General features: G+C 43.9%; 1 protein-coding gene across 7 annotated transcripts in view; it reads left to right on the forward strand.

Moving 5' to 3' along the window:
- The window catches only part of SFXN5 (sideroflexin 5), a 127,334-nt gene that overhangs the window by 36,662 nt on the left and 76,750 nt on the right, over positions 1 to 13,922 (forward strand). For all 7 annotated transcript variants that reach the window (XM_044925778.2, XM_006045915.4, XM_044925779.2 and 4 more), the window contains 3 exons: positions 4,412 to 4,438; positions 4,982 to 5,036; positions 7,392 to 7,417. In XM_044925778.2, coding sequence (XP_044781713.1) covers positions 4,412 to 4,438; positions 4,982 to 5,036; positions 7,392 to 7,417 — 108 coding nt within the window. The remainder of the gene's footprint in view (positions 1 to 4,411; positions 4,439 to 4,981; positions 5,037 to 7,391; positions 7,418 to 13,922) is intronic.

Below are 13,922 nucleotides of genomic sequence, written 5' to 3' on the forward strand. Positions count from 1 at the left end.
GCAAGCTCTGGGAGTTGGTGATGGACAGGGAGGCCTGGCATGCTGCAGTCCATGGGGTTGCAAAGAGTCGAACACGACTGAGCAACTGAACTGAACTGAATAGGGTGAAGTTTATATGTTCATTCAATGTTTCTGTTAGGAAGAATAAGACTGCTCTCCATGCTCTGATGTGGAAAGATCTCCAGATTATACTAGATGCCTTAAGGGACAGAACAATGTGAACTGGTGTGCCAGCATTTAGAGATGCGTGCATAAGGATTTGGGTGGGATTATGGAACCAGACGGCCTGGGTTCAAATCCCAGTGCTACTGTGGGACTTTGGGCAAATCACTGAACCTCTCAGTGCCTCAGTTTCCACATCTGTAAAATGGGAGATACACTACTCCCTGCCGCATAGGGTTGTTGAGAAGATTAATAAGTTAATATGTACAATGCCCTCAGAAAGATGCTTGACACATAGCACTTGTTCACTAAATGTGAATGAATGCATGAAGATGAATGAAGGAATCTAAGTCATAGATCATAACCTGAAGTTCTGGCTCCACCTGTGAGAACTTGGGTGTGGCTGAGCTTTGCTTTTCTCATCTGTCTTATGGAAACAGTTTTCTGAGTGTGAGACTCAAATAGATAACAGGGCCATTGCCTCTTATCTGTGGCACTAGCCTGCCCACACCGTGTGTGTGGGTGTCATTGTAGGGAGGGAACACGTCTGTGAGCTTGGGCCTCCTGGCCTTACCTGCTGACATTCCAGCTGAACTTCTGCCTTTGCTGCCAAGCCAGCACCTGCCTGAGTCTCCCATTGCTGGGTGGGGGTAGAGGAGGCAGCCCTTGAACTTGAGGGACACAGATGCAGCCGTGGGTAGCAAGTGTTCCTTGGCTAGTCTTCCCGGGGAGGGGGAGAAGGAACAGGTGCTGGGGAAGCGCATCTGCTGCCCAGCAGCAAAGGGAGGTTCTGGGACCTCAGGTGACGTCAGTCAAGGTCCTCTTCCTCTTCTCATGCCTCAGGTCTGGCTGTCACCCTGGCCAGACCAGACGTCAGTCTGCTCCAGAGAACAGGGGGCACACGAGTCTGGAGGCCAGGAGGCCTCCATCTTCGTCCTGCCACCAGGCCTCTGGAACCACGGCAGAGTCACTTAGTCTCTCTGAGATGAGTTGCTTTGTATGATGTAGTCTACTCATGTTGTAGAAATGAAACAACAGAGATGAATTTATTGAGAAATAATTAAGTTCTTTGAAAAATACTGCTCATTTGACTGACTTCCCCTTTATGTTAGACATTTATGGAGCATGATCTATGGGCCAAGTATTCAGGTATACATACATGTCTCAGCGAACTTCTGTGTTGGTCAGTGTAAGCCAAGTGCTGTAACAAAACCCCCTGGATTTAGGGGCCTTAGACAGTAAGATCTGTTTCTCACTCATGTCAGAGTCCAGTGCCACACAGGGACTCAGCACATGCCGGTGTCCAGGAGCCAGGCTCCTTTTACCTTATAGCTTTCCTGTCTTCTAGGGCCTCACTGTCCTCCAATGGCTCCTCTGTGGGAGGCTTTGGGGCCAAGCCTGGAAATGGCGAACTCCATTTCTACCTACAGCCCATCAGCTGGCACCTGGTCGTGTGAGCCCACCTGACCGTGGGGAGGCTGGAAAGCATAGATTTAGCTGTCTACCCAAAGGGAAATGCCTGCTGTTGGGAGCATCAAGCATCGTCCTTACAACAACCTATTGTTTGATGGAAAAACTGAGGCATGGAGGCAAAGCAATTTGCCCTGGGTCACACATTCAGTAGGGATAGGAATGTAGACTGCTGGTTCTAGTGCCTGCTGTTTACACTGTCCTTTAATGTCTTAGATCAGTGTTTTCAGCCCAGGCTGTTCATCAGGCAGGGGATCTTTTTCTTTATTTATAAGAATTGTATGAAGACATCTTAGTTTAAAAAAAAAAAAAAAAACAAGTCTTAGGTTTGCTGTGTGTGCACGGCTCTGGGAGATGCTGTGGCCGGCACTCAAAGGCAGGACCCTGCTCCAAGGATCTGGGCCATGACCCCACAGGGTGAGGGGACACAGATGTAGGGGATTCTGACTTGGGGTGGAGAGCCTTGGGTGTCAGGAGTTTGTGCCCAGGGCCTGGGGTCACACCTGGTTCGGCGCTGGGACTTGGTGGGTTGCACTTCAGCAAGGCACTCTTTGAGCAACGAAAGATCAACCTATTATCATTTTTTTACTTCTCGACTGTTATGCTCTCACATACTGTCTTTGGCTAACAGTGATTCTACATTTGGTTTTTCTTTCTTTAGTCCCCTCTGTTCCTCAATTATAATTTAAAAAAAAATCTACTGCCTCTAATCTTTCTGGATATGGAATAGCAGACAATCAAATATGTTTGAAATGTATCTAAAATCAGAGTGATTAGACTGTGAATTAGACTTAAGGACTCGACTGTTGGTAAAAGCATAAACTTTAATACAGATGGTCCTTGACTTACGATGGCTCAGCTTACAGTTTACAGACTTTATGATGGTATGAAAATGATATGCATCCAGAGAAACTGTACTTTGAATTGTGAATATTGATCTTTTCCTAGCTAGCGATGCGTGGTCTGGTACCCTCTTGTGATGCTGGACAGACAGTGAGCCGCAGTTCCCAGTCAGCCACGAGATCAAGGGGGCACCACCGATATACCTAGAACCATTCTGTACCCACACAACCAGTATATTTTTCACTTTCAGTACAGTATGCAATGAATTACATGAGGTATTCAGTACTATATTATAAAATAGCTTCTGTGTTAGATGATTTTGCTCAACTGTAGGCTAATGTAAGTGTTCTGTGCCCTTTTAAGATGGGCCAGGCTAAGCTATGATGTTCGGTAGGTTTGATGTATTAATATTAAATACATTTTTGACAATGATAATTTCAACTTATAATGGGTTTATTGGGACATAACCTCATTGTAAGTAGCAGACAATCTGTATGTCAATTTTATAACTCTATTATTGCTACCTAGTAGCATTCTGCAGCTTAATTTATATCCCAAATGACATTGCCATATAAATGAAGCATAGCTATTCCATTATAAAACTCTAAACATCAGTGCTTACCTGGTCGCCCCTCTGACCTCGTACCCTTCTTGATCCACTAAAGACGCACTGGCCTTTCATTTGCCTACAGTGTACATTTTTACTTGCCATATTTTCTTGATTCCAAAAGGTTATTTTATCACATATTATCATCTCTTAAATGGGGTGAATCTTTTAACTGATGGACATCATGGTATTATGCCATAATTTTCTTTCTTAGTGGCACAATTAGTATATCTTAGGATAAATGATGTCTTAGAGTCAATGAGAAGAAGGCAATGGCACCCCACTCCAGTACTCTTGCCTGGAAAATCCCATGGACAGAGGAGCCTGGTAGGCTGCAGTCCCTGGACATAACTGAGCGACTTCACTTTCACTTTTCACTTTCATGCATTGGAGGAGGAAATGGCAACCCACTCCAGTATTCTTGCCTAGAGAATCCCGGGGACGCGGGAGTCTGGTGGTCTGCCGTCTCTGGGGTCACACAGAGTTGGACACGACTGAAGTGACTTAGCAGCAGCAGCAGCAGCAGCAGAGTCAATGAAGTATAGTATTTTTTATTATTTGAAGAAATTGACAAATTGTTCTGTTCCTATAGCCTGTCCCCACACTGTGCTGGAAGAGACAACCTCCTCATTCATATGAAAGTGCACAACCTTCTTACAATGATAACAAAAATGAGAATAATAATATCTATAAGATTTAGCACTTGTAAAGCACCTACTGTGTGTCCAGCACTGCTCTGGGCACTTTTCATATGCCTCTTCAACAAGCTATTATTCCCATTTTACAGATGAGGAAATTGAGGCTCAGAGGTAGAAGTGGCAAATCCAGGGATCCAGCCAGTCTGTCTAGCTCTGAAAAATTATGCTGTGGGTCTCTTGTGATTCTGGGAGACAGCTGAGTATCTACCTAATGAAATGAAATGAAGGTACTTAAATGAAAAGTATCTTCATTTAAATCAGGGCTTCTTACCTATCTATACCTTAAAATGAACTAGGGAGTGTTAGGAACACACTGGAAGAATTCTTCAAGTAATTTTACAGCACAGTCAGAGTTGAGATCCCTTGGTTTAAATAGTCTGGGTGAGTCCCCCCAGCTCTGCTCTTCTGGGATCCCTGGCCTTCCTTCCTGGTGATGCCACCTGCCCACAGTCCAGGGAAGCTGGGGCAGCCAGGGGCAGCTGGTTGCCTCTAAACAGCCTGAGCCTCTAAAGCCCTTTGAGATGGAGCCCCTGGCTAGAAAATGAGGCTATGAGACCTTAAACTAATACGTGCTTTTAATCTTTGTTCCTTCTTTTCTTTCCCTCTCTTTTTCTCCCTTCCTCCTTTCCAGCTCTGGAGCGCACAGAAAATCAAACAGGTAATTCCATTTTGGATTCCTTTCCTTCGTTCCCTTCTGCTGACCTCTGAAACCCTGCCCTGCCCCGCCCCTACCCCACTCCACCCCACTCCACCCCACCCCACCCCACTCCACCCCACCCCACCCCACTCCACTCCACCCCACCCGCTTCCTTCTTGCTCTGCACCGGGCCTGAATCTCTGAAGACTAGCGCTCAGGTCAGCCTGCCTTTCCCTGGGCCCCCTGAGCTCCTTCCCTGTGGGTTCTCTTCATGAATCCTGGTTGTGTTTCTTGTGCACACGGCATGGGGGACAGAGGGTCTTCCGTGCCTGCCTTCGGTTTGAGCATTTGTCAGGAGGGGAAGCTCCGCCTGTGGCCTGTGTTTGGTTTCTTCTTGCCCCAAATGGTAGGGAGGACTGACCAGCCACAAGGCCAGGTGGGCTACAGCTACAGGCCACTGGAGTCTCCCCTGGGGGGGCTGCCTCACCTCCTCCCCCTCTCTTCTCCCACGTCCCTTCCCCCTCCCCAGTTGTCACCCTGTGCCCTGTTCCCTGCTCTTGCCAGGCTATTCTACATCCGGACACCAATGAGAAGATCTTCATGCCTTTTAGAATGTCAGGTAAGCCCTCGGGACCCTCGAGTTCTTCTCAATTTGGGCCACTTATGAGGGTCACAGCTCCAAGGGCATCCGGACGTTACATCCTGTTGCACACATGGCCACACTTGCACCTGCATGGTCATTTTGGCTCAACTGCACAAGACTGGCCAGCCTATGGAGCTTTTGAAATGTGTCTGTCTTTTCTGCCTGAGCAGTTGGGATGGAGTTGAGGCATCCACAGGTAAATCTGGGGCCCCCACTCCAGGCTGATACCCCGCTCACTTAGTGGCAGCTTCAGGGTGACATTTGTGGGACAGCCCTGCCTTCCATGAGTCACCCTTCTCTTACCTGTGCGTGCAAAGTGCCTTCCTTTCAAGCCCCGCTCCCTGCTCAGCCCTTTCATGCAGTGAATCCCCAGTCTAACTCCCTTGTCTCTGATCCTACTTTTAACCTGCCTTCTACATGTACACCGGAGAAGGCAATGGCACCGCACTCCAGTACTCTTGCCTGGAAAATCCCATGGATGGAGGAGCCTGGTGGGCTGCAGTCCATGGGGTCGTGAAGAGTTGGACACGACTGAGTGACTTCACTTTCACTTTTCACTTTCATGTATTGGAGAAGGAAATGGCAACCCACTCCAGTGTTCTTGCCTGGAGAATCCCAGGGATGGGGGAGCCTGGTGGGCTGCCATCTATGGGGTCACACAGAGTGGGACACGACTGAAGTGACTTAGCAGCAGCAGCAGCTGCATGTACACGCTGAGTTTGCACCACTGCACACACAGGGAGGCAGATTCCCATTGCACGGAGACCAGAGGGCAGAGGGGCAATGGGAGAATGTGTCTAAGATCCCTGCCCCCAGGAAGTCCCTACCCTGTGGCTACTAGAGGTACAGCTTGAAAGTGAAAGTTGCTCAGTCCTGTCCAACTCTTTGCAACCCCATGGACTATACAGTCCATAGAATTCTCCAGGCCAGAATACTGGAGTGGGTAGCCTATCCCTTCTCCAGGGGATCTTCCTGACCCAGGAATTGAAGCAGGGCCTCCTGCATTGCAGGCAGATTCTTTACCAACTGAGCTACGCACAGCTTATGTACAGCTTAGTGGCCTAGAAAGCCCTTGCCTGTACACTGGCTGGGGCCGGCGTGGTTACCCTGCCTCCAGTTCTGAGAGGCTAGGGTCCTTGTCCAGAGTCACAAAACAGAGGCCAGTCTCACACCAGTGTGCTGATGCCTCCTCCACGCCATTTCCCAGGGTGATTGAGGGGATCCATCACCTCTGACTTGCAGGGTGGGTTGGGGGGCTGCTGACTGCTGCCTTGGGAAGCCCCCAGGGGATGTTCTCAGTCCAGGAGGTGAGTCAGTGTCCCCACCCTCAGCGAGCCTGACCTCATGAGGGTGGGAGAATATAGCCAGCCAGGTGATGTCACTGTGTAAACCGGGGCCGTTAGTGCCCGTGACCCTGGCTCAGCCGTGAGGAACTCCAAGGCAGCGAAGGTTCTTGTAACCGTGGCTATGGGTGCTCCCCAGTACCTGCACGGGGCCATAGTAGGCTCTCCCCCTGAGACAAGTGTATCCTGCAATTCTCTGCTCAGTCTTTGGGCGTCTCCCCAGTGCTGAGGGTAGGAGAGTGGTCTCCTGGCATGCATACGCAGGAGACCAACGTTTGCTCTAGAAGTGACCCATACGAGTGTGCTTCCCTACTGCTCGGCCACCAGCTGACTGGCTGCTGGAAGCTAGAGGCTGGGACAGGAGGATGCCCACCTACAGCAGTGCGGGTGAAGGAGGGAGCCGTGTCACAGTCCGGGGCCGTGAGCAGCCATGAGATGGTGCTCAGGGCCCAGCTGCACCACAGGCAAGCCCTTTCCTGACCTGTCGATGTCCAGCCAGGGCCCTGGAGAGTCAGAGAGCTCTGGCACGAAGGCTCCAGTAATGGTCATAATGCCAAGAAAGTAAGGGTATGTTTTAGAAAGACAAGATGAGGGAAGGTGGAGGACATTCCAGGGCCTTCAGAGACACTGTGGGGAGTGTGGGCAGGGGTGTGAGGCCTCATGGAAGAAGTCATGGGAGGACCACCGAGGGCAGAGTGCCAGGGCCCCAGCCGTGGGTGGCCCCCTTCAGGAGTGGGGCCCTGGTTTTAGGACAGAATAACTGAGGGGAACAGAGACAAAGAGGTTGGGGGACACCGGGGAGCCCTCTGTCCTGGGGAGGGCTGAGCTGGGAGAAGGTCTGGGGGCTGGAGATGCCTCCTAGTTAACTGACAAGCCCATTCCTTGGGGCAACTGCTAAGATCAAGGTCAGAAGTCTCTGTGCCATCTCAGTTGAAAGGCAGGTGGGGCCGAGGATTATACAGCTTGACTCTTCTCTGCCCTCTCACAGGTTACATTCCTTTTGGGACGCCGATTGTAAGTATTACCTTCAAAGGGTTTTCTTTTCTTAAGTATTTTTTAATGTATAGCTTTACATCACCATTCATAAATATTTGAGTGAGTTACTGATTTAGGATAAATTCCTGGAGGGGAATTATTGTAGAAAGCATGTATTTCTTTTTAATTCTCTTGATGTGTGTTATCAAACCTCTTCCCATAGATTGTCAGTAATTAGGACTTGCTGGTTTGATTACAGGAAAGTTTTTCCAGGGAGCTTGGGAAGTCAGAAAGTAAGGATGCCTTCTGAAAGCTGAAGAACTCAGCATTATTTTTGTCCAGTTTTGAAATCGAGATTAAGTTTATTCAATTTTTTTTTATATTGCAGTAAAACGAATATACAGAAAGGTTGCATTTGTCATAAATGTACAGCTTGATAAATTTTCACAAAGTGAGCTCAACAAAGTAAACATCACTTAGATAAACAGCATTATCAGCATCTCAGAAAGCTCTCATGAACCCCTCTCAGCCACTATCCTCACAGGGAACCACTTTTCTGATTTCCTTCATTGTGTTCTCATTTTGCCTGTTATCAAACTTTGTATAAATGGAGTCACTTATATAAATTAACTTTTTGGGGGGCTTGGCTTCCCTCATTCAGCTGTATATGAGCCTTATCGTTATATGTAGTATTAACTTGTTCTAGTTCGTTGCTGCATAATGTTCCACCACACATCCTCATTTCTCTTACATTTTACCTAGGAGGCCAAAGAGATAACAACTAAGTGTGAGATGTGATCCTAGAATCGGGGCTGGGTTCAGGGCAGGTGTATGTGTAAAATGATATCGCAGTTTCTTATAAGATAAAGCATATGCTTACAATGTGAGTCAGCAATCCTACATTTAGGTATTTACTTTAAGAAACGTGAATATACATGTCTGTACAAAATCTATACATAAATGTTTATAGTAACTTTTTTCATATTAGCCTAAACTGATGGCCAAGATGCCCAACAGATGTTAAAACCACTAAGTGAAAAATGACTGGGAACCAGATATTTACCTAGTCTAAAATTTCCTATTTATTTCATAAATATCATTCTATATTTATTAATTTATAGCCTCCTATAAATAAGGGTCTTCACTTCTGCCTCCCACTTTCTTGTTTCTTAAAATTATCAGTATGGTCTTGTCTATTTTTTTGTGTTCCATGGATAATAATTTACTTTGGTCATTATTCAATTTTTTATAAAAATTGTGCCAACTTTGACCAGTAGAGAGCCTTAAGGCAATTTTTCTGGCCATTTGACATGACATGTTTTTTATTCTTTGAATATGTACTTCAGTACTTGCTGGCACAGTGTATGGATACTCCAAACTCATCTTGTCGTTTCTCTGCTCTGTACCTGGGCTCATCCATTTCTCCAAAGAGCCTGATTCCCTTCCAAGGGGAATGGTATTTAGAAACCAAAATCTAGCCAGCTAGGTGTGCTTGCGCTCATTGTCCCTGGAGTGTCATTGTTTCTAGGCCCTCTTAGCAGACAGATCTAGGACATACAACTTTTTAAAAATCATGACTTCAGACTAATATGTCTAATTCCAATCCAACATCTCAGAGTTAATCCCCTCCTTCCATTCCATACCTACAATCTTTCTTCTCCCTGAATGAGAATACAACAATGTATTTATTCAGTTACAAAATCTTGTATATACAAATAAAAGAACTTCAGAATTTCTGCATTAATGCCACTCAAACATATATTAATCCAACAAAATGTATTAAATAAACCTCAAGATTTCTTTGAAGCTCTTTCTGTCCATGGAATAGATCCTACCTATAGAGCATATAGTTAGAGGACTGTGTTCAAAAGTTATTTGAATTATTTTCTTCTGTGTGTATATGTTATTTATTTGAGATACAGTTAAGTTTATTTGTTTCTGTTGCCACTGAATTTCAGATGTTTCCCCATTCTTATTGTATTTTTGAAACTATATAAAATATCAACATAATTCAAAAGTCAAAGCTATATTGCATGCTGTGTGCTAAGTCGTTTCAGTCGTGTCCAACTTTTTGTGACCCACCAGTTCCTTGGTCCATGGGATTCTCTAGGCCAGAATAATGGAGTGGGTTGTCATTTCCATCCCTAGCGGGTCTTCCCTATCCAGGGATTCAACCTATGTCTCTTATGTCTCCTGCATTAGGAGGCAGGCTCTTTACCACCTAGCTATATTAAAAAGGCATAATACAATTCCATTTCCCTCTCTAACCCTTCATGGGAGGTCCTTCCCACTTATCCTGTCTAAGTAAATAACCTTATACTTCTATTTTTTTTTTTGTAAAAATAAGCAAATGCAAATATATTTTCCTTTCTATTTTATAAAAGGTAGCATACTATATCGGAGAAGGCAATGGCACCCCACTCCAGTACTCTTGCCTGGAAAATCCCATGGACCGAGGAGCCTGGTTGGCTGCAGTCCATGGGGTCGCTAAGAGTCAGACACGACTGAGCGATTTCACTTTCACTTTTCACTTTCATGCTTTGGAGAAGGAAATGGTAACCCACTCCAGTGTTCTTGCCTGGAGAATCCCAGGGACGGGGGAGCCTGGTGGGCTGCCGTCTATGGGGTCGCACAGAGTCGGACACGACTGAAGCGACTTAGCAGCAGCAGCAGCATACTATATAACCCTTTTGTCTAATGTTTTTTTTCACTTAATGACATACCTTGGAAATCACAGTATATCAGTTTATAGAGATCTTCCTCATTCTTTTTTTTTTAAAAAAATAGCTGCATAACAATATACTATGTGGAAGTCCCATAATTTATTCAACTATTTTCTTACATGGCTTCCATGGTGGCTCAGACAATAAAGAACTGCCCGCAGCGTGGGAGACCCTGAGTTCCATCCCTGGGTCGGGAAATCCCCTGCAGAAGGGAATGGCTACCCACTCCAGTATTTTCCTACATATGGACATTTAGATTGTTTCCATTATTTTGCCAGTATGAATAACGCAAGAATAGATACTCTTGTACATATGTGTTTTGATATTGTTGGAAATATATATTAAGGGTAAATTTGTAGCTTTTCTGTAAGGAGTAATTAAATAGTCATTTCTGGCAATACTGAGCAAGAAAAAAGAAAGAAGATACAAATGAACAATACTAGGACTAAAAGATAGAATAATTAAAGCTATAATAGAAGTTTAAAAGATCAGAATGCATTGAGCAATCTGAGGCAGTAAATTTGAAGACTTAGAAAAAATGGATACTTTTCTAAAAAAGTGTAGATTACCAAAAACTGCCTAACAAGATGAAATACACGATTTGAAAAGACCTGTAAAGAGAAAGAAATTAGATCAGTTGCTTAAAATATATGCACCAAAGAAGTAACAAACAAACCAGAAGTTACCACTAGGCTCCTATGATCTTTCAGGTGAATACACTCAAAGGAATAGCCAAATTCAATCTTTAAAAAACTCTTTAAAGAGAATAAAAAAGAGGAAATGTTCCCCAATTCATTTATGAGGCACTTTGAGACCGATACCAAGTAAGTAGATATAAGAAAGAAAAATTTTAGGCCAATATCACTTATGAAATTATACATAAATAGTCTAAATGAAATAATAGCAAGTTGAATCCAGCAATGTATTATAATATATCATATAATATTTACCAAAAATGGTAACATTAGAGAATGTATTCATGTAGTTTATCACTTTAACAAATTGAAGGAGAAATGATAACTTAGATACAGAAAAATCATTTGATACAATATAACCCCATTTATAATTATTAAAAAAAGATTATTTAGATCTAGAAGGGAGGATCATTAACTTAATAGAATATCTGTCAAAAAAGAGAAAAACCACCAAACCCCATAGCAAGTACTATTCTTTAAAACATTTTTTTATTTGGAGGATAATTGCTTTGCTATTTTGCGTTGGTTTCTGATGTACAACATGAATCAGCTTTTAGTATACATACGTCCCCTCCCTTTTGAGCTTCCCTCCCACCCTACCCCCATCCCGGCTTTCTAGGTCATCACAGAGCACTGAGCCGAGTTCCCTGTGCTCTACAGCTGCTTCCTGCCAGCGAGCTATTTCACACGTGGGAGTGTATATGTCAATGCTACTATCTCAGTTCGTCTCCTTCCCCCACTGTGTCCACAAGTTCATTCTCTATGTCTGTGTCTCTACTCCTGCCCTGGAAATAGGTTCATCAATACCATTTTTCTGGATTCCATATATATTTGCTAATATGCAATATTTGTTTTTCTCTTTCAAACTTACTTCATTCTGTATAATAGGCTGTAGGTTCATCCACCTCACTTTAACTGATTCAAATTCATTCTGTTTTATGACTGAGGAATATTCCATTGTGGGACTTCCCTGGTGGCTCAGTAGTAAAGAATCTACCTGCCAATGCAGGAAATGTGGGTTCACTCCCTGGGAAGATGCCCTGGAGAAGGAAATGGCAACCCACTCCAGTATTCTTGCCTGGGGAATCCCATGGACAGAGGAGCCTGGTGGGCCACGGTCCACGGGGTCACAAAAGAGTTGGACATGACTTAGCGACTAAACAACAACAGCAACATTCTGTTGTATAAATGCGCCACAGCTTCTTTATCCATTCATCTATTGATGGACATCTAGGTTGTTTCCGTGTCCTAACTGTCACACATAGTGCTGCTGTGAACATTAGGGCACAGGTGTCTTTCTGAATTATTGTTTTCTCAGGGTATACGCCCAGTGGTGAGATTGCTGGGTCATATGGTAGTTTTATTCCTAGTTTTTTAAGCCTCCATACAGCTTTCCATAGTGCTGTATCAATGTATATTCTCACCAATAGGGCAAGAAGGTTCCCTTTTTTCCACATCCTCTCCAGCATTTATTATTTGTAGATTTTTTTGATGATGGCCATTCTGACTAGTGTGAGGTGATACCTCACTGTAGTTTTGATTTGCATTTCTTAATAATGAGCAATGTTGAACAACTTTTCATGAGTTTGTTGGCCATCTGTATGTCTTCTTTGGAGAAATATCTGTTTAAGTCTTCCACCCATTAATTTTTTTTAATTGGAGGATATTGCTTTACAATGTTATGTTGGTTTCTGCTGTACAACAATGTGAATCAGCTATAAGTATACATATATTCCCTCCCTCTTGAGTTCCACCCATTATTTGATTGAGTTGTCTGTTGCAAGTACCATTCTTAAAGATGAATCAAATAAAGGTAAAATCTTAATGTCTGGGACAGAGTAAGAATGTTTGACAATAGTGCTTCTATCCATCATTTTCCTAAGAGACTAACAAGTAGAATAAGACATGAAAAATATTAGGATTGGAAAGGAATAAACACAAGTATTCATGAGAATAGGCAAACTATTGGAACTACTATTTTATAAGATTTCTGGATGTAGGACAAATATATAAAATCATTGCTGTATGCCTATAGTTCTGTTCAGTTCAGTTGCTCAGTCGTGTCCAACTCTGTGACTCCATGAATCGCAGCACGCCAGGCCTCCCTGTCTATCACCAACTCCCGGAGTCCACCCAAACCCATGTCCATCAGGTCAGTGATGCCATCCAACCATCTCATCCTCTGTCGTCCCCTTCTCCTCTTGCCCTCAATCTTTCCCAACATCAGGGTCTTTTCAAATGAGCCAGCTCTTCGCATCAGGTGGCCAAAGTATTGGAGTTTCAGCTTCAGCATCAGTCCTTCCAATGAATACCCGGGACTGATCTCCTTTAGGATGGACTGGTTGGATCTCCTTGCAGTCCAAGGGACTCTCAAGAGTCTTCTCCAACACCACAGTTCAAAAGCATCAATTCTTCGGTGCTCAGCTTTCTTTATAGTCCAACTTTCACATCCATACATGACCACCGGAAAAACCATAGCCTTGACTAGATGGACCTTTGTTGGCAAAGTAATGTCTGCCTATAAGCCTATAGCAAACATTTAGATTTTGATTAAAAAAAAAACATTTAAAATAGCACTTAGAATGATAAGTTACCCAAAATAAATTGAAGAAAAAATAAATTACCCAAAATGAATTCAAGAAAGGATGTGCAAGACCTTTATGGAAAAACTTACAGCACTTTATTGAAGGCCACTGGAACCCTTCAACTAAATAAATGGATTAATATATCACCTTGGGTAGAAGTAGTTGTAATCATGAAGATACTCATTTTCTTCAAATTATATTGCATATAATTCCAATCAAAATAACAGGATTTTTCATGGAAATTAACAAATTGATACTAAAAATTAATGAACAGGCTACGGGCCAAGAACAGCCAAGACAATTTTCAAGAATGTGGTAACAAGGGAGTCACCCTAGGAAGTAGTATAAAAGTGAAAGTGAAAGTCACCCAGTCGTGTCTGGCTCTTTGCAACCCCATGGACTATATAATCCATGGACTTCTCCAGGCCAGAATACTGCAGTGGGAAGCCTATCCCTTCTCCAGTGGATCTTCCCAACCCAGAAATCAAACTGGGGTCTCCAGCATTGCAGGTGGATTCTTTACCAACTGAGTTTTCGTTTG

This window comes from Bubalus bubalis, chromosome 12 (assembly GCF_019923935.1).
Source record: "Bubalus bubalis isolate 160015118507 breed Murrah chromosome 12, NDDB_SH_1, whole genome shotgun sequence".
In the NCBI taxonomy this organism is placed as follows: domain Eukaryota; kingdom Metazoa; phylum Chordata; class Mammalia; order Artiodactyla; family Bovidae; genus Bubalus; species Bubalus bubalis.